The sequence below is a fragment of the Lacerta agilis genome, chromosome 8, assembly GCF_009819535.1.
Source record: "Lacerta agilis isolate rLacAgi1 chromosome 8, rLacAgi1.pri, whole genome shotgun sequence".
In the NCBI taxonomy this organism is placed as follows: domain Eukaryota; kingdom Metazoa; phylum Chordata; class Lepidosauria; order Squamata; family Lacertidae; genus Lacerta; species Lacerta agilis.
Window position 1 is genome coordinate 7970505 of NC_046319.1, and position 20343 is coordinate 7990847.

Genomic DNA, 20343 nt, shown 5'->3' on the forward strand with positions numbered 1-20343 from the left:
TATTCCCCCGGCCCAAATATTTTCCGTTTGCACTGCACCGGAGTCATGTTTGTTGTCAGCATTCTGCAGCTGACCCTTTCCCTTCACCGCTGGATGCTAAGCCCTCTCTGTGGTTTCAGGTCAGTTGGTGAGCATTCAGGAAGCAAATAGCCCTCTTTCCCGCAGTCTGCAGCTTTCTAGAATTTCCTTCTTGCTTTCAGTTGTCATGGCTTCCAGCTGGATTTCTTTGCATCTGCTGTTCCGATGGGAAAGTAACTTCCCTACTGTTTGTGCCCCTGCCCCTCTCTTTCTGATGTCTATGCAGGCGCTGAGCCAACCACAGCTGCTTCCAGTCGGAGAAATTATCCACAAATTAGCCGCAAACCTTCCGAGGCCAAGATGGGGCCTGGTGGCAGCGAATATATTAGTGAGGACAACCAGAACTGGGAACACACTAGAGGGAATGAAGCCGGTCAAAGCCCTGGAGGTGAGAGAGAAGCAGGCAGAGAACTACCTGCACTCATGTATGTTTCCGATCACAATTCAAAGTGTTAGTGCTGACCTTTAAAGCCCTAAACGGCCTTGGTCCTGTATACCTGAAGGAGCGTCTCCACCCCCACCATTCAGCCCAGACACTGAGGTCCAGCGCCGAGGGCCTTCTGGCGGTTCCCTCACTGCGAGAAGCAAAGCTACAGGGAACCAGGCAGAGGGCCTTCTCGGTAGTGGCGCCCGCCCTGTGGAACGCCCTCCCATAAGATGTCAAGGAAATAAACAACTATCTGACTTTTAGAAGACATCTGAAGGCAGCCCTGTTTAGGGAAGTTTTTAATCTGTGATATTTTAATGTATTTTAATATCTGTTGGAAGCCGCCCAGAGTAGCTGGGGGGACCTGGCCAGATGGGCGGGGTACAAATAATAAAATAATAATAATAACAATAATAATAATTATTATTATGTTCCACCTATAATATATTCCAGTGCCCCATGCCAGACATTCCCAAGCCAAGCCCCATACCACTCACCTTGGAGAACTGGTGAGATCCTCGCAGACTGGAGGCAGGCAAGAGTTGTCACCATCTTAAAAACAGCCATTTAAAGCATTCAGATAATAATTAAAACCAACAGCAAGCCCTAAACAGATGAAAACACAGGTTCACATTCTACCTATCTGGGTCCTTTCCAACTCTACAATTCTACGATTTTTAGGCAAAAATGCTTTTATAACGCCTTAATTTATTTTTATTTAATAAATTGATAATGCCACTTGTTTGCAAAAGAAAAGAAAACCCCAAACAAATTTCAAAGCAATTTACAGAAACAATGAAATTACAGTAAACGCAGTTAAAAACAGCTGTTTGAAAAACAGGGGGGGAAATGGTTTTTAGCATCAGCAGGAAGCTAAAAACATTAAAACTCTCGTCAACTTTGCAAACATCTGAGTAGACGTCTAAGGAAAAGAGGTTTTTAGCAGGTGCCAAAAGAAGTGACTGCCTGGTGTCAATATGCAGGGAGTTCCAAAGTTTGTGTGCTGCCATACTGAAAGACTGATTTCTTATAAATGTGTAACGAGGATTATGTGGCACCGGTAGCAATGCCAGTTCTGCAGATCAAAGCAGTCGAGGGAGCGTATATGAGGCAAGGTGTTCTCACAGGTAAGCTGGTCCCAGGTTGTTGAAGGTTTTATGTACCAATATAAACACCTTGAACTTGGCCCAGTAGCAAATTGGCAGCACAGGTGCTCTGTGCTGTTGGGGTCTCACTCCTGCCAGCAATCGTGCTGCAGCATTCTGCACTGACTGCAGCTTCGCAAGCTGACATTAACACATCTGCTGTGTTTGTGATGCTGTCGGTTGTGTTTCCCTGCTTCGCAGCTGCGTTGTCCCTTTAGACTTTGGTGTAATAGGGCCTTGGAAATTGCCCTGGTACAAATAAATAAATAAAAGCTAACAGATGATGGACAGCATCTGGCCAAGGAGTGCGTCTCCCCAGATGGGGACTGTAGAATGATGGGGTCTTTTGATGGGGTCTTAGCTAGGGGAGCCAAACGGGTAGGTTTTTGCCCTGTGAGCTAAACACAAACTGGAAAGGACCCAAGGTTCCTCCGATATGCAGGGAATGTTTAAACAGCCTGCCGCAGAAGAGATCTACCCATGATGTAATCCCCCTCGCCTCCTGCCATATGGACAGCTGGCTTTCATCTTGGCTGAATTGCAAAAAAAAACAACAACGACGCTGCAATGTTTGATCTCATTATCTCAAGATCTGGGGCAGCAAACTGGCTGACTGTGTGCCAGCATGTCTCCTGTCCAAATCTTGCCACAGTGCAAACTCAATTAAAGTACAATCCTGCATCTGTCCGCTGGGGGGGGGGGGAGTTCCCTTGAGTTCCGCAGGGGCTTCTCTTTGGGTAAATGGTGGTATAGGGAGTTGGGTTTGTTTAGCTTGGAGGAGAGAAGACTGAGAGGTGACATGATGGCTATCGTCAATGATCCTGAGGGCAGGACCCGAACTAATGGATTCCAGTGACAAGAAAGGAGATTCTGACTAAACACCAGGAGGAAGTTTATGACAGTAAGAGCTGTTTGACAGTGGAATGGACTCCCAAGGAAGGAGAGTCCACCACCTTCTGAGTTGGTCCACTCCAACGTTGAACACCAGTGTGGTGTAGTGGTTAAGAACGGTGGACTCATAATCTGGTGAACCGGGTTCGCGTCCCCGCTCCTCCACATGCAGCTGCTGGGTGACCTTGGGCTAGTCACACTTCTGCGAAGTCTCTCAGCCCCACTCACCTCACAGAGTGTTTGTTGTGGGGGAGGAAGGGAGAAGGAGAATGCTAGCCGCTTTGAGACTCCTTCGGGTAGTGGTGAAGCGGGATATCAAATCCAAAGTCGTTGTCTTCTTCTTCTTCTTCTTCTTCTTCTTCTTCTTCTTCTTCTTCTTCTTCTTCTTCTTCTTCTTCTTCTTCTTCTTCTTCTTCTCCTCCTTCTCCTCACCAGAAAGTTCTTGCTAAGGTTTAGTCAGAATCTCCTTTCTTGCAACTTGAGTCCACCGGTGCGAGTCCTAGCCTCTGGAGCAGGAGAAAACAAGCTTGCTTCATCTTCCATGAGACAGCCTTTCAGATATTTGAAGATGGGCTCTCATCTCACCTCTCAATCTTTTCTTCGGGGATTTTCAGAGTAATGGATGCAACTTTAAAACAAAACAAAACAAAACAAAACACAACCACCTAAAAAGGTGTTTTTGATCAGGGTTTCTCTCATCCGCTTCCTATTTTCTGATTGCTGGCTGTGTTTTTATTCCTTTTATCCTAAATATAGCTGACCCACTTGAGTTATTTATCTGGTGGGGGAAGCGAGAGATTATTTTCTGCCTTCTTTAGGAGTAAAACTGCCCAGTTTTGTAGCTTAATATTGTGCTCCAAAACCTAGTGTTTTATATTTCCACAAGTCAGCCTTTAGAATAGGCAAAACATGACTGCCTCTGAGATTGTGCTAAGTGTCGTCCCCCCAACCTCCCACAGGTAACCACGTCTAGCTATCCATTTTTTATTTTCAAAAGGTCTGGGAATTAATCCAAGTGTAGTCACATTGGTACTGAGAGAGGGCTAATGCACACCTCCATTTGCCCTGCTGATTTCTCCTGGGGAAACCCGATCTTTAGCACTGAATCAGAACAAATGGCAATTGGGTTTCCTGCAGACTGCTGTTTGTTCCGATTAGCGCTAAAGAGTGGGTTTTCCAGGGGAAAGTGGCGGAGCAAATTAACAACTGCTTGGTCTCGTGCCTAAGAAAGCTCAGGGCGAGCAAAAGTGCTTTCTAGGCACGTGTGGATGAAACCAGAGTCTCAGTAGGTACAGATTATCAGGGATAATCACAGAGTTTTCATTTTTAGGTGACTGGATTGGCAACTTTCAGACTATATCAAACTGGTTTCCCCCCCCCCCAATTTTTTCTGGGGGAAAAACAGCTTGGGGGGAAATGGGGGGCTGTTTTTCCCCTCCAATTTGTCCGTCTCCCCCCTCCCCAGGCCTTCCCATCTCTGCTTATAACCATTTACATCTGTAAAACACATTCTTATTAAGTGACCCACAAGCTAGTATAAACCTGTGGGACCGGCCTATGGTTTTCTGGAGAATTTGTGAACGAAATAAAGCTCCACCGTTCTCCCACAAAGGCATTCTTTGTGCTCTGTTCCTTTTGCCAGTCTTCATTTGTGGGTCAATTTCCACATTGACGGCAATGTCCCACACTCTCCTGAGTCAAGTGTTCAAGTTTTCAAGATTTTCTGTATTGATGTCCATGTGGATGATTGCACACAAGTCTTAACATCTGTCCTGCAAGGCAACACTATTTGCTTGGTAATTGTTTTAAAAAATGTCAACAAAGTTAGTAATTTTTTAAAGTAAAAAAATAAATGCACCTTTAAAAAAACCCTTCGTGCTCCCATTAAGGGAATCACAATAAATGGTTTATCTGCCTGGTCCTGGTTCTCATTTAAATACAGATTCGGTAACACAAGCTCTGGGGACTTTGTGATATGCTGACAATTATACTTTCTTCCTTTTTAAAGGTGTGAAGCAACCCACTTCTGCCCAGGCTGCAGGTGCTAGGCCTCTGGCTTCTAACCAGAATCCACCTGCCCAGGTGGCAGAACAAGGTATGGCTGGTGATTGTTGAGCTCCAGGGTATTTCTCCACTTCCAACAGTACCTTTTAAAACCAGAGTAATTGGAACAAGAGACCTTGTGCTGATTTTCCTTACTGTATTGGACAAGGGGTAGAGCAGGCTTCCTCAACCTCGGCCCTCCAGATGTTTTGAGACTACAATTCTCTGACCACTGGTCCTGCTAGCTAGGGATCATGGGAGTTGTAGGCCAAAAACATCTGGACGGCCGAGGTTGAGGAAGCCTGATTTAGAGACTCTCATTTTCACTGCCAGGCTGAATGCCCTGATATATGTGTGCGGCTCTGTAAGGAAACAGAGGCTAAGATCTCCTGCCCTCTTGGTATTTTTTGGGGGTGCTGGGGCTGAATCTTGAGGTCAGGCAGGTGAACTCATTGGCACACCCTCTTCTTCTCCTGTTGATGGCTGCCATTTTGAATCTCTACAAATGCCCTGGGGCAAGGCAGCTTCACGAGGCAGCACCATGCCAGGGCCCTTGAAATTCACCCCCATTCCCTCACAGTGCTGAAATGCCCCTTTGGGACCTCGGTCTCAGGATAGGGGTGGAGGATCAAACCTGCCCCCCTGGCCTCTCTACCTTCCCCCCTGGGGCATACTTGAAGCCATTCCCTCCCCAAACCACCTCCCTTCTTGGTCTACCCTTCCTGGTATAGTGTTTTTGCCCAGCTAAAATGTACCCTTGAACTCCAGAAGAGGGCAACCAAAATGGTCAAAGGCCTGGAAACAATGCCTTATGAGGAACGGGTATGTTTAGCCTGGAGAAGAGAAGGTTAAGGGATGATATGATAGCCATGTTCAAATATATAAAAGGATGTCATATAGAGGAGGGTGAAAGGTTGTTTTCTGCTGCTCCAGAGAAGCGGACACGGAGCAATGGATTCAAACTACAAGAAAGAAGATTCCACCTAAACATTAGGAAGAACTTCCTGACAGTGAGAGCTGTTTGGCAGTGGAATTTGCTACCAAGGAGTGTGGTGGAGTCTCCTTCTTTGGAGGTCTTTAAGCAGAGGCTTGACAGCCATCTGTCAGGAATGCTTTGATGGTGTTTCCTGCTTGGTAGGGGGTTGGACTGGATGGCCCTTGTGGTCTCTTCCAATGATTCTATGATTCTATGATTCTGGTCACCTGGATGGAGGAAGGATAGAGAGCAGTTTGTCAGCAAGGATGTTCACAAGCTGGAAGGTGTGCAAAGCAGGGCGGTCAGGATGATGAAGGGTCATCAAGGGAGCAGAAAAGACTATTTATGTATGTGACCATGGCTGCATGGATGTTATTGGCCCAGAGATGGAAAGAAGATAAAGTCCCTACCAGAGAAGAATGGCAGATGAATTTGATGGACTATGCTGAAATGGCTAAAATGACTGGAAGAGTCAGAAATCACGAAGACCAACATTTCAATAAGGAATGGGGGAAATGTATAACTTATCTTAAAGACCAGTTAAAATTATTAGTAGGATTGGAATATCACTTGTAGTTTAAGGCTGAATTCTGGACACAATGGAGATGTAAAAGATTTGGATAATCATAAAAGATGCCGATTAATAATAGGACCCACAAAGGGGAGGATGGAAGTCCAGGAGATTCCTTGGAATCTTGTTTTTCTGATTTATTTTTGATATATCTATGTAAATTTTTAATTTGAAAAAGCATATATATATATATATGAATGAGAATGATCAAGGGTCTGGAAGCCAAGCCTTATGAGGAATGGTCGAAGGAGTTGGGTATGTTTAGCCTGGAAAAGAGCAGACGAAGAGGAGATATGAGAGCCATCTTCAAATATCTTCAAGGCTGTCCCATAGAAGATGGACCCCCTTTCCCCGGTCGTGCTTTAGGATATTCCTAAATGCACCTCTTTGCTTTTGGAATGTAAGATGTAAAGAGCGAGAAATAGAAGTGCCTTGTTGGGAATACCTATAGTTCAGTGCAGACTTTTGCTTTGCAGGCCCAGCTGCTGTGGGGAGGCCAGGGACAGGCCCTGGAGGTCGCTTTCCAGAAAGACAAGGTACAATGTGTTTGATTTGTATATTAACAGGGGAGGGGGCTTTTACAGGATCAACAGGGGAGGGCTCTGGCCTTTATGTCCTGGATGTGGGCTTCACGGGGGCATCTGGATGGCTGTTATCAGAAACAGGGAGCTGGGCTAGATGGATCTCTGGTCTGATCCAGCAGCAATCGAGTTCTCTCTCTTCTTGTCCTCCATCTTTGAATGCTCACGATCAAGGTGTTGATCTCTTCCCAAGATCAGAAGTGGGTCATCTCCTCCCCCAACTTAGTGTTCCCTGTTTCCTTTTATCAAATAACAGAGAGGGTGTGCATCACAAAAGAAGATACGACCCGAAACCACTGTTTGAAATTAGCCAGGAGCCGGGCGCATTTTGCACCTGACTTTTGACCACTTGCGACCAAGTGAAGATGCCTGGTCGCCAGGATGGTATCTGACATCTCCACCATCTGGGGAATCATTGGATCTGGACTGTTTTCACGTAGAATTCTATCAGTTATATTTTATCTGGAACCAAAATGCTTTTTCTGTTCAACCTGAGCCGGAGCAGTCACCATTAAGCAATAAGCCAATATATTTGTGGACTGTAGGCCCAAGCTTCTGTAACGTTGCTCTAGGGACTGAATGTTTTTGAGGAAAGGGTTGGTGCTGTGATTTTTTTATTATTGTTGCCTATGTTTTTAACGGACCTTTTTATATTATTTCAATGCTATTGGTGTTTAATTACATTTTAAAGATCTTTTCTATGTTTTTAGCTAGTTCTATTTTATCTGTGCGAGCTGCCTTGAGTATTTGTTAACTTGACCATATCTTGCTTTTCCTTTTCCTTTTGGATTCTGTCTATGCTATGCTATGCTATGCTATGCTATGCTATGCTATGCTATACAGTGGGACCTCGGGTTACAGACGCTTCAGGTTACAGACTCCGCTAACCCAGAAATAGTACCTCGGGTTAAGAACTTTGCTTCAGGATGAGAACAGAAATCGGGCAGCGGCAGCACAGAGGCAGCCAGAAGCCCCATTAGCTAAAGTGGTGCTTCAGGTTAAGAACAGTTTCAGGTTAAGAACGGACCTCCAGAATGAATTAAGTTCTTAACCCAAGGTACCACTGTACCATACCATACCATTTATTTATTTTTAGGAAAAGAAAGCTACCCTAGAACTCGTACCCATGACCAGTCTTCTTCCTCTCGCTGTCTTTCTCTCTGCTTGCATAGGAAGTCTTTCAATGGCTCCGCCCCAAGTGGATCCCCCCTATTCTGCTGCTGGGACATCCAGGGATGAGAAAGCCGCCTCCGGATATCCGTCACCCGCGGGGGAGAGACCTATGCGCCAGATGGCTCCCTACAGCCAAACCGGTGCCCCTCCTGCTGCACCTGCACCCCAACGGCAGCCTCCTCAAGAGGAGGAGGAAGACGAGGCCAACAGCTACGACTCTGATGAAGCAAGTAGGTTGTAGTTGCAACGACTGAGCTAAGGCTATTTTTTTCTTGTTGCAAGAGGCCATTTCCCTCTCTCTCTCTCTCTCTCTTTCTCTCTTTCTGTCTCACTTTCACTCTCTCTCTCTCTCTCTCTCCTTTCTTTCTTTCTTTCTTTCTTTCTTTCTTTCTTATCCATGACTTTGTAAGAGGAACCCATAAGAGGCACATGGCTTCAAAGATAAGAAAGTGCTCCAATCTTAGACCTACCAATTAACAATTGTCCCCACTGATTAGGGACATTGGGCTTGCTGATCGGAAGGTCGGCGGTTCGAATCCCCGCAGCGGGGTGAGCTCCCGTTGCTCTGTCTCAGCTAGTTCGAAAGCACACCAGTGCAAGTAGATAAATAGGTACCGCTGCGGCGGGAAGGCAAACGACGTTTCCGTGCGCTCTGGTTTCCGTCACGGTGTCCCGTTGCGCAAGAAGTGGTTTAGCCATGCTGGCCACATGACCCGGAAAACTGTCTGTGGACAAACGCCAGCTCCCTTGGCCTGAAAGCGAGATGAGCGCCGCAGCCCCATAGTCGCCTTTGACTGGACTTAACCGCCCAGGGGTCCTTTTACTTTTACCTGTTCCCACTGATTAGTCTCTAGTGATTTCCAATTGATAAAAGATTGCTTCCTTAGGCAACTCGAGCTTCAGGAATATGGCTTGACTCTTTCTTTCTTACACGGTCAAATTTATAATTTAAAATTGAAGGAGAAAACTGCAGAAATAAGCAACTTTTGTGTCAGGTGACCTGATTTCTGCCAAGGGCCACTACCTTAGGGGTGTGTGGGGGGTGCGCATTGGCTGTGAGTGGGTCCAGAGTCGCAGAGGGTAGGATTTGCAACATGGCAGGGGTCCACCATGCCACCTCCTCTCTTTGTCCCTGCACCCTATCTCTGCAGGGCACATAAAACGGGCTGCATGACTCTTAAGCCAAGGTGCCTCACCCTGATCCAGCTATTCCTTAGCCTACAGGGCAGTGCCTCCTTCTGACCCCCTGATCTTACAGTCTGATTGCCCCTTACCTGCACATGACTCACGGGATTTCAATTGCATAAGGTTGAAGGTTGGCCGGCTGAAACCCCACAAGTTAAACTCAAGGCAGAAAGCTCAAAAGCTCTTCTTGCCTGGAGCTTTTAAGCTCTCATTCTTGTTCCAGAGCACCTGCTCTGGAAGGCTAGGGATGTTTGCATAGAGGGTGATTCTATGGGGGCAAAACAAAATAAAAAATAAAAAAAATCCTTTTTTTAAAAACAAGAATTTATTGATTTTTTAAAAGATATATAAAAAAATAAACATACAAAATACAAGATACAAAATACAAAACAAAACACAATCAGAATACACTACAAAACCAAAATACAAAAACAAAACCTAACAAACAAACAATTATTTAACTATGCTTATCTTAATTATAATCTTATTTTGGGATGAGCTTTCGTGTGCATGCACACTTCTTCAGAGCATGCACACGAAAGCTCATACCAAGAACAAACTTAGTTGGTCTCTAAGGTGCTGCTGGAAGGATTTTTTTTTTTTTTTTTTTTTACTATGGCAGACCAACATGGCTAACTGGATCCATGGGGGCAGTTTGAGTATGGAGCTTTTGCATATACATGGTTTTTTTTGCATATACATGGGACCCTTGGACCCGAACCCCCATGTAAGATGCAATCTTGGTTGTCTCAACATGAATCACTTTGATTTCTTTTGTAGATTTGGTGGGTGGGATCAGAGAGGGATCCTAGAGCTCTTAGATCCTTCAATGTCCAGGCCTCTCTGCCTGGGAGCTTTCCCCAAGCCTCCTGCCGATAGGCTTTTAAAGTTTATTTCTGCAACATGGAGGAACAGAAGCCAAAGTTTGTGGTTGTGTTGCCTTCATTCAATGGAAGATTCTGAACTGCCTTGCTTTTGTGATACACCGGGAGACGCCATTTGCAGACGTCCCAAGTTTCTCTCCTTAGTTTTGTCTCCTGCATTTTTCATGGCTTGGTTATACTTTTAAAGTGTGCTAGATTTCCTTGGGCCCGGGGATGCTGCTGTCCTTTTCAAAGTAATGGTGGCTGCCCTCCTTTGGGGGCTCGTGACATCGTTCCAGAGCCTCCCTAAGTGCTTTTAACGGTTAGTAAATAAGTAATCGGGGAGAGGAATGGTGGAGTGCAACCGTTTTTCTCCTCTGGTGGAAGATAACAACCCCATCTCTGCCCACACCCAAAAAAAAACCACCCGCCCACGCTGGAAGATTTCAATTATTCATCCAAGACGGAGGAGCCCGCAGGCATTCTTATGCAGCAGTGCTCTTTCTCGGGGTGGGGGTGGGGAGCCCCATGAGGTGAAAGGCAAAAACTAGAATCTTCCATCTTCGGACTTACCTAAGAGATGTGAATCATCTGCAGAGTTGTGTCACGTCCCTCCAAACGCAACCTTCTTGCACAGCCTTCGGCTCAGCCTCTTGGTCAGGGCCAGCCCTACCGTTAGGCAGGGTGAAGTGGCAGATGGGCCATTCCATTGTCACTGGTGGAACACTTGGACCATGTTTTTTGGTATTCACACATGTGTAACAATGTAAATATACATAAAAATTAACAACCAAAATTTAAACTATGTTCTTAATAAGATACTGAACATTTCAGTAATTTTTTATTATTTTTATGGATATTTTTGACAATTTTATAAATGTTAAAGTATTGTCATGGATGGGACAAAAAAAGGACATGGAGCTTGAGATAAGTTTAATTTATGGAGTTGGGAGGTGAATCAATGATAAACTCAGCATATCTGTTTAAATCAATGTTTATTGGTTACAACTATGCAATCAGAAATTAAGTTTAGGAAATTTAATGCTAAAAAATTAAGGGAAAAATGCTGTCACGGGTGGGACAATCATCAGAAAACTTTTAACTTGAACACTTCTGCGAAGACTACGTGGGTGGACTTTTGAAAAGAAGGTCCATAAACTAAACTTCTTTTGTCTTTAGCTTTAAAAAAAAAATGGTTAGACTGCACGTCTGGAATCTTCCTCACCAAAGTCCAGCGCTCATCTAGCATTCTTATCAGGCTGTGGGCAGAATCCTAAAATATTGTTTTCTTACCAGTGCAGAATGGGTGCTATGTGGCCCCTGTAATCATGCCAGCTCTGCAGACTGCAGTGCTTGAGAGGGCATACTTGGGGTAAGGTAGATCTCACAGGTGAACTGCTCCCAAATCTTATGCCCAACTACAGTGGCTCCTTGATTCTCAAACTTAATCCATTCCAGGAGTCCGTTCGACTCCCGAAACGGTTCTAAAACCAAGGCGCAGCTTCCGTTTCGCTGCAGGAGCTTCCTGAGCTCAACCGGAAGCCGCGGAAGCTGCACCGGACGTTCGGCTTCTGAAAAACGTTCTCAAACTGGAACACTCACTTCCGGGTTTGCGGCGTTCGGGAGCCGATTTGTTCGGGAGGCAAGCCGTTCGAGTACCAAGGTACCACTGTATCTGTTTTTGAGTGGAAAACCCACCACTGAAGTAGTTTTTTTCCCTGGAAAACAAATGCTAGAGTTGTTTCCCTCTAACCTTCCTGCAACACCACGGGCCCAGCCAATGTTGTCAGCATTAACCCTTCTCTCTCCCTAGCTACTCTTGGTGCTCTGGAATTCAGCCTTTTGTACGACCAGGAGAACAGCTCTTTGCAATGCACCCTCATCAAGGCAAAGGTAAATGTCCCCCTTTGGGTCCTTCAAGAGGAAATCAGCTGGAGAACTGGAATATTATCAGGCTCGGAGGGCCTATTATTCTCCTTCTGCACAAACCTTTCCAGTTGTTCTACGGGGGTGTGCGAATCTCGAAGGGCAGCCTGGTTTCAGTTCGCTGCTTGTTTTGGAAAGCGCAGGTTTGATAGATCTGCCTTCCAGTGCAAACTGAATTGAATTTCTAGCCTATCCCTAGCAGCAGTGAGAGAACAGTTTCCCCTCTGCCCCTGCCCTCCAGCTCAAAGAAGAAGCGCTTTAAAGCAGACCCACGCCATTAAGACTGGAGCAAAAAGCTCAGCCTGCCTGTCAATCACATTAAGTCATCCGATTAATAGGTGGACGCCCCACCACAGTGTCAAATTTGGCCCATTACGCAGATCCTGATAAAGATAGAGCCAAAAGGATTCCCCACCCCATCTTATTCCATCCTTGTTTGGTCATGGCATGAGTTAAGACAATTTGGCCTCTGGCGGAGTTAATGAGCCTGTCCTGATTTTATTTCTGCCCAGGGCTTGAAGCCGATGGACTCCAATGGGTTGGCAGACCCTTATGTGAAGCTACACCTTCTGCCAGGGGCCAGTAAGGTAAGGTAATTTTGTCCCTTCATCCTCCTCCTTTGATAAGAGGCAACTCTCTCTAGGACAACGTGCTGGGAGGTGTGCAGGGGAGGGCAAACAAGATGGCCAAGGGTCTGGAAACCAAGCCTTTGAAGCAGAGGTTGGGTGGCCATCTGCCAGAGATTCTTTAGCTGTGATTCCTGCATTGCAGGGGGTTGAACTAAATGACCCATGGGGATCACTTCCAACTCTATTATTGTATGCAGTGCCGGATTTACGTATAAGCTAAACAAGGGACGTGGGTGGCGCTGTGGGTTAAACCACATAGACTAGGGCTTGCCGATCAGAAGGGCGGCGGTTCGAATCCCTGCAACGGGGTGAGCTCCCATTGCTTGGTCCCTGCTCCTGCCAACCTAGCAGTTCAAAAGCGCGAAGTGCAAGTAGATAAACAGGTACCACTCCGGCGGTAAGGTAAACAGCATTTCCATGTACTGCTCTGGTTTGCCAGAAGTGGCTTAGTCATGCTGGTCACATGACCCGGAAGCTGTACATCGGCTTCCTCGGCCAATATAGCGAGATGAGCACCGCAACCCCAGAGTCGCCCGTGACTGGACCTAACGGTCAGGGGTCCCTTTACATTTACCTTTAAACAAGCTATAGCTTAGGGCCCCACTCTCTTGGGGGCCCAAAAAAATTAATGGAAAAAAACCACACTGGATGTACATTTCCAAAATATAAGATAAAAAACAAATAAAATAAAACCTACATGCAGTTAGAGCTTAATAATTATTTCACAATATACTTCTTCTTAATTGTATTTCACTATTAATATACTTCTTAATATACTTCAATTCAACAATTACTTTGAGAAAATACATACAGGTATTTTGTTATGTGCAATTGGCTTTAGGTCCATAAATGACCATATAGCATATATTCAACACAAAAGACAGCGGTGGTTTGCTGTTGACAGAGGACAGCTGGACACATACAGGGCCCCATTACCTTCAGTAGCTCAGGGCCTCATCAAACCTAAATCCGGCCCTGACTGTATGAAAACAGCGATGTGACATTTTGAGGAATTACCGTATTTTTCGCTCCATAAGACGCACTTTTTTCTCCTAAAAAGTAAGGGGAAATACCTGTGCGTCTTATGGAGCGAATGGTGGTCCCTGGAGCTGAATTGCCCAGGGGCCAAAAGCAGATTGTGTTTTTTATTTTACAAAGAGAAAAGGGAGTGTTGAAAGGACCCTGCTCAGCAGCTGATCAGCAAGAGATCGGGAGAGAGATAAGAGTCCCGGCTCCCTTTCAGCCCCGCCCTCCATTGTTGAATGTGCTGCAGAGGGAGGCTGTTTGTTTCCCCAGGACATGTGACTGGCTGATTAGATTATCTGTCTGGAAACAGTAGAAATGGCTCCCTTTCCTTTAGCAGCTGCAGAAATGTGAGTTAAACCCCATAAAAATGGGGCTTTTCCTCTTTGCTTTTCCCCCTTTGCAAAAAAAGCTGCAAAACCTTTAGCTGATCCTCAAAAAAAAACAAAAAAACAACCCAGGGCTTTTCCCTTTGCAAAAAAAGCTGCAAAACTTTTAGCTGATCCTCAAAAAAAGGCCTTTTGCCTTTGCAAAAAAGCTGCAAAACTTTTAGCTGATCCTCAAAAAATCCAGGGCTTTTCCCTTTGCAAAAAAGCTGCAAAACTTTTAGCTGATCCTCAAAAAAACAAAAAAAAACAGGGCTTTTAGAGGAGGAAAACCAGAAAATTTTTTTTCTGGTTTCCTCCTCTAAAAATGAGGTGCGCCCTATGGTCCGGTGTGTCCTATGGAGCGAAAAATACGGTAAGGGGAAATGCACGAACTCACATCTCAACGGAAATGTAGAGAAGGAAATCTCCAAGTCAAAGCAGCAGCAGACATGAACCAATCTCCTCCCTCCTTCCCTCTCCCTTCCTTCCACAATCAAAACACGGCACATGGACCGCTGTGTAATTACAGCACTTATGAACTTAGTCGAGTCAGCCAAACAGCAGCACACAGTGTCACACCATAGCAATAAAAGAAATCTCGAGGGTAGTACTAAAACCGTCTTTTAAAAGCCTGAGTGTCAGGATCTTCCCAAGTGTTGCTCATGAGTAACGACAGAGCCTTCAGCAGCTAAGACTATTTATTGTGCATTCCTATTTACAGTGTAGAGCTAGTTCAAAACATGACCGCTCAGTCGCTTGAAGAATCCGGAAGTGCCCCTCTCCGGTTTCCCGCCCAACACCAAAGTCTCGGCACCCTAAAACGACGTCTGCGGTGCCTCCTGACCCCCCGATGTTGTGCCCGGATCCTGCTTTTTGGTTTCCTATAATCAGGACCACCTTTTTGGCCAACTTACCCTAGCCTTAGTCTTATGTATATTCCCAACATGGAGACTGTCGTCACACCTGCTAGTGCTTTTTATTTTTATTTTTATTTTATTTGTTTTAACCTGTTTGATTTTACTTCCAATTGTTTTAACTGTTGTATTCTCTGTATAATCGTGTCAGGCTACTGCTTGGTCTTTTACTATGTGCTATGGCCATAGGGCTAATGCAATAAATAAATTGATTGATTGCCTCTGACAGGTTTCCTATAATAGGCATCTGTTTGGCCATCCTTGTGAAAACAGGATGCTGGACTAGATGACACCCCATAGGCCTGATCCAGCATGCCCTTCTTATGGCACCTGTGTTAATTAACCCAGAATATCTACCCAGCCACCCTTGTTAATGGTTAAATTAAATGTAGTTGCTCTTTTTTTCCATTCAACACCCTTCCCTATCCCCAATTTTGGGGGGCTGAAGTTTTCCGTGCATGTTCCACAGCCTTTTGTCAAAGCTCGTAGCTGCACTCGGGGGGGGGGGGGGTGAAGAGAGGTTAATGAGAATGGCAGGTCTAGAAAGTGGCATTGTTACCGCGAGGTGAAGCCTCTGCCCGAAAATCTAATTATTACTGGGTTTTTTTAAAAAATTGGTTTGCTGCAAAGGCTTTCATCCAGGTCTAATTGGTACCTTGGAAAAATGGAGCTCCTACTGACGAGTGACTCAACTCCTCTAATAGATTTTTCTTCCTCTTTGCTGTATCAAAGAGCAGCTCTGCCAAGCTGTGCTCTGTGGGACAAGGGAAATTCTATGCAACAAAGTGGGACAGGATTGCCCCAGTCTGAACCAAGGAGGCGTTTCCTTTTTGCCAAACAAATTTAAACTTTTTTGTCCACCCATAGGAAATGTCAGTGAGTTTTCTGAAATGCTCAGACACATGGACTGAGCAGGGGAACGTGAAACGGGGATAAGATCTCAGCTGGTTCAATTGATCGAGCTTGTTTTTGCAAGTTTCCTTCTGGTGTCTTACTCGGACCGCCTTGATAAATCCTGCAGAATAAAGGCACCTATTAAAATACAGTGCATTTGTATGCTGAAACAAATCCAAACCAGTCCAATGTGGCTTGATACAGTCCATCAGGCACGATGGCCCATTCAAAGGCGTTCAGATCAGGGAGGTTTGTAGGGCTGTTTGTAAGGACTCGTGCATGTTTTAACAGCTCTGCTTGTTTTCCAGTCAAACAAGCTGAGGACCAAGACTTTGAGAAACACCCGGAACCCTGCATGGAATGAGACCCTGGTGTACCATGGCATCACGGACGAGGACATGCAGAGGAAGACATTGAGGCAAGTCAAAGGGTTAAGAATCAAACATGACGGGATCGTTCCTGCTTACACCCACAAAGTTACTTCTGGAGACCTGATGAAACGTGTCTTCAAAGGTCCTTCTGAGATGGAGCTAGGCGGGAACTAGGGCTGTTGTGACAGTGGGATCGGTCTCCCTCGGAAGGTTGTGGACAACTCCATCCTTGGAGGTTTTCAAGCAGAGGTTGGACGGCCATCTGTCATTGAACCTTTGGTTGAGATTCCTGCATTGCAGAGGGTTGGACTAGATGACTCTTTGGGGTCTTGTCCGAGTCCACTGTTCTATGATTCTATGACCCTGGAAAGCTGCTACCAGTCATAGCTGTTTATAATAATAATAATTTATTACCGTATTTTTTGCTCCATAAGACGCACTTTTTTCCTCCTAAAAAGGAAGGGGAAATATCTGTGCGTCTTATGGAGCGAATGGTGGTCCCTGGAGCTGAATTGCCCAGGGGCCAAAAGAGGATCATGCTTTTTATTTTACAAAGAGAAAAGGGGGTGTTGAAAAGACCCCGCTCAGCAGCTGATCAGCAAGAGATTGGGAGAGAGATAAGAGTCCCCGGCTCCCTTTCAGCCCCGCCCTCTTGCCCCGCCCTTCTTTGTTGAATGTGCTGCAGAGGGAGGTTGTTTGTTTCCCCAGTGACATGTGACTGCCTGATTAGATTATCTGTTTGGAAACTGTAGAAAAGGCTCCCTTTCCTTTAGAAGCTACAGAAATGTGAGTTGAACCCCATAAAAACGGGGCTTTTCCTCTTTGCTTTTCCCCCTTTGCAAAAGGAGCTTTGCTTTTCCCCCTTTGCAAAAAAAGCTGCAAAACTTTTAGCTGATCCTCAAAAAAAACAGGGCTTTTCCCTTTGCAAAAAAAGCTGCAAAACTTTTAGCTGATCCTCAAAAAAAACAGGCCTTTTAGAGGAAAACCAGAATTTTTTTTTCTTGTTTCCTCCTCTAAAAACGAGGTGCGCCCTATGGTCCAGTGCGCCCTATGGAGCAAAAAATACGGTATTTCTACCCCAGCCAATCTGGGCGGCTTCCAACAAAAGATTAAAAATACATGAAAACATCAGTCATTAAAAACTTCCCTAAACAGGGCTGCCTTCAGATTTCTTCTAAACGTCAGATAGTTGTTTATTTCTTTGACATCTGATGGGAGGGCGTTCCACAGGGCGGGTGCCACTACCGAGAAGGCTCTCTGCTTGGTTCCCTGTAACCTCACTTCTCGCAGGGAGGTTACTGCCAGAAGGCCCTCGGAGCTGGACCTTAATGTCCGGACAGAACGATGGGGGTGGAGACGCTCCTTCAGGTATACTGGGCCGAGGCCGTTTAGGGCTTTAAAGGTCATCACCAACACTTTGAATAGTGCTGAGAAACGTACTGGGAGCCAATGTAGGTCTTTCAGGACTGGTGTTATGTGGCCTCGGCAGCCGCTCCCAGTCTAGCCACCGCATTCTGGATTAATTTCAGTTTCTGAGTCACCTTCAAAGGTAGCCCCACGTAGAGCATGTTGCAGTAGTCCAAGCGGGAGATAACCAGAGCGTGTTTGTTTGTTCCTTTCAGGATCTCTGTGTGCGACGAGGACAAATTTGGCCACAACGAGTTCATAGGTGAGACGAGGGTGGCCCTGAAGAAAGTGAAGGCCAACCAGAAGAAGAATTTCAACATCTGTCTGGAAAGAGTCATCCCGGTACATTTCACCGCCGTCTTATGTTATTGTCCAATTCATTGTGATGGTTTGTGCGTCTTTTCTTACGCGAACATGTGCGGACCTCCTCTGTAGCACAGAGGGGATGGGAAGCTGAGTTGAGAAGAGTAGGAGAGGTCGTCTGCTGGGCAGACAGTAGGAAGGATGGCTTTTTCCAACTAAGAATCAACACGGCAGGTTAAGGAGAAGGAAGCAGATGCTATCCACGGTTTCAACACTGGGCATCTCTGGTTAAAAACAGATAAGAGCACCAGCAGAGCCAGGCCAATGGCCCATCTAGTTTAGCATCCTGTTCTCACAGTGGCCAACGAGATGCCTCACTGAGAAGCCCACAAGCAGGATCCGAGCACAGGAACCCTCTCCCCTACTGTGGTTTCCAGCAACTCAGGACCGCAATACCTCAAGGACCGCCTCTTTCCATATGAACCTACCCGGTCCCTAAGATCATCTTCTGAGGGCCTCATTCATGTGCTTCCTCCTCGAGAGGTCAAGAGGGTGGCAACACAAGAATGGGCCTTCTCTGCAATGGCTCCCCGTCTGTGGAATGCTCTCCGCAGGAACGTCTGCCTGGCGCCTTCATTATACACCTCCAGGCACCACGAAAAAGCGTTCTTTTTTTAACCAGGCCTTTAGTTGACCTGATTTATATACTATGCCCTTTTAAAATGGTTTTTTTTTTGGGGGGGGGCTATTGGATTGTTGTATGTATTTTTATTAGGTATTTTGTGTTTTTATATCCTGATTTTATTCTGTGAACTGCCCTGAGACCCCAGGGTATAGGGCGGTATATAAATTCAATGAACAAACAAACAAACAAACAAACAAACTGTCAGGGATTTACTCCTTCCCTTGGATGTTGCTCATGAGTAACGACAAGCCTTTAGGTAAGCTAAAACTATTTATTGTCCATAACGGAATTAGAGTCTCTGCAGCCATGACTGCTCAGTCAGTTTCAGTTTCTCGGAGTGGCAGGCTTTCGCGCCCCTGCCAACACAACCAATGGCTCGGCACCCTAAAATGATGTCTGCGTCTCCTCCTACCCCCCCCCCCCCGGCTCATCTTCCTGTCTGTGACTGACGGTGCTGGGTCTCTGCTCTGTCATCCCCAGGCCTGGCATCTCCCTCTCTTCCGGAGACATTTCCTGACGGGGGCTGGATTAGGAAGATGAATCTGTGGAGATTATGGGTGGCTGTTCTCTATAGCCCAGTGACCCCCTTCCCTGGAGGAATCGCTATCTTCCCTCCCAGCTCTAGCTTGCTCCTCTCTCTCTCCCTGCTCCTCCCGAGTAGTCCCTCTTTCCCTGACACAAACAAACAGATAATCAGAAGCATTGCTGCCTCCAACTGTGGAAGCCGAGCATAGCCATCAGAATTAGATAGCTTTCTTCTCCATGAATTTCCCCCATCCTCCTTTAAAGCCATCCAGGCTTCTCGTCATCACGGCCTCCTGTGGCAGTGAGTTCCATAGTTTAACTTTGTGCTGTGTGAAGAGGTAGTTTCTTTCGCCCTTCCTGAATCTTCTAACATTCAGCTTCCATTTCATGCCTGTGGCTTGCAGCATCGTGAAAGGGGGAGAAAACATTTCTCTCCCTCTCTCCGCTTTCTCCATGCCGTGTATAATTTTATAAGTAAATCAAAAACCCTGTGTTGCAACTTGAATGCTGAATCAAAAAACAAAGCAACACGAGACCACAGGCAAATAATTTTATAAGCTTCTATGCTGTCACCTGTTAACTTGCCTTTTCTCTGAAGTAAAAAGTCCAAAGCGCTGCAGCCTTGATCCGTCCCCTGGGTCGAGTACAAGGTGATGTGATCCTTGCATGGTGTGGGAAAATCCTTGCATGAGAAAACTCCTCTCTTATAATTTATAATTTGGGGGCCATATGACGAAGCAGAAGACTCAGGGCAGACAAAAGGAAGGAGCCTTCACACAACACATAGTTCAACTATGGAACTCACTGCCACAGGATGCGCCAGTGGCTGCCAGCTTCGCCAGACTTAAAAGCGATTTAGGCAAGTCCATGGAGGAGAATGCTGCTAATCGCGATCATGGTGTACTGTGCCCAGTCTGAATACGAGCTGGGGAGAGGACTCTTGTCCTTGGGTCCTGCTCCCGGGCTTCCCATTGTGGCATCTCGTTGGCTACTGTGGGAACAGAATTCTAGACCAGTTGGGCCATGGGTCTGATCCAGCTGCAGGGAGGTCTTCTGACGCCATGTTTTAAGGATGCGGTCTTCAGCACATTGACGTAGTGGCTCTGTGCATTGAAAAATGTGGGATTTCCTTGTGAGCGAACGCATGCGCTGTGAAAGTTGTACGATTAATTGGCTAAGGCAGGAATCTTCCATTACACAAACCTAGGGGGGGGAGCCTCATTGAACTCACTGGGACATACCTCTGGGGAGATAATGTTTGGGGCGACAGCTTGCGTATTTAATAAAATCGCTTACTGTTTTATAAAAGTGAAGGTGCTTTCATTCAAACACAGGTTGCGGGGGGTTGGAGAGAAAGTCAGAGAT

At 45.9% G+C, this 20343-nt stretch overlaps 1 protein-coding gene across 2 annotated transcripts in view; it reads left to right on the top strand.

Annotated features, from left to right (window-relative positions):
- Nucleotides 1-20343, top strand: part of RPH3A (rabphilin 3A) — a 63022-nt gene that overhangs the window by 34934 nt on the left and 7745 nt on the right. For both annotated transcript variants that reach the window (XM_033159292.1, XM_033159293.1), the window contains 8 exons: nt 305-466; nt 4550-4636; nt 6608-6667; nt 7885-8115; nt 11747-11826; nt 12372-12446; nt 15996-16105; nt 17681-17807. In XM_033159292.1, coding sequence (XP_033015183.1) covers nt 305-466; nt 4550-4636; nt 6608-6667; nt 7885-8115; nt 11747-11826; nt 12372-12446; nt 15996-16105; nt 17681-17807 — 932 coding nt within the window. The remainder of the gene's footprint in view (nt 1-304; nt 467-4549; nt 4637-6607; nt 6668-7884; nt 8116-11746; nt 11827-12371; nt 12447-15995; nt 16106-17680; nt 17808-20343) is intronic.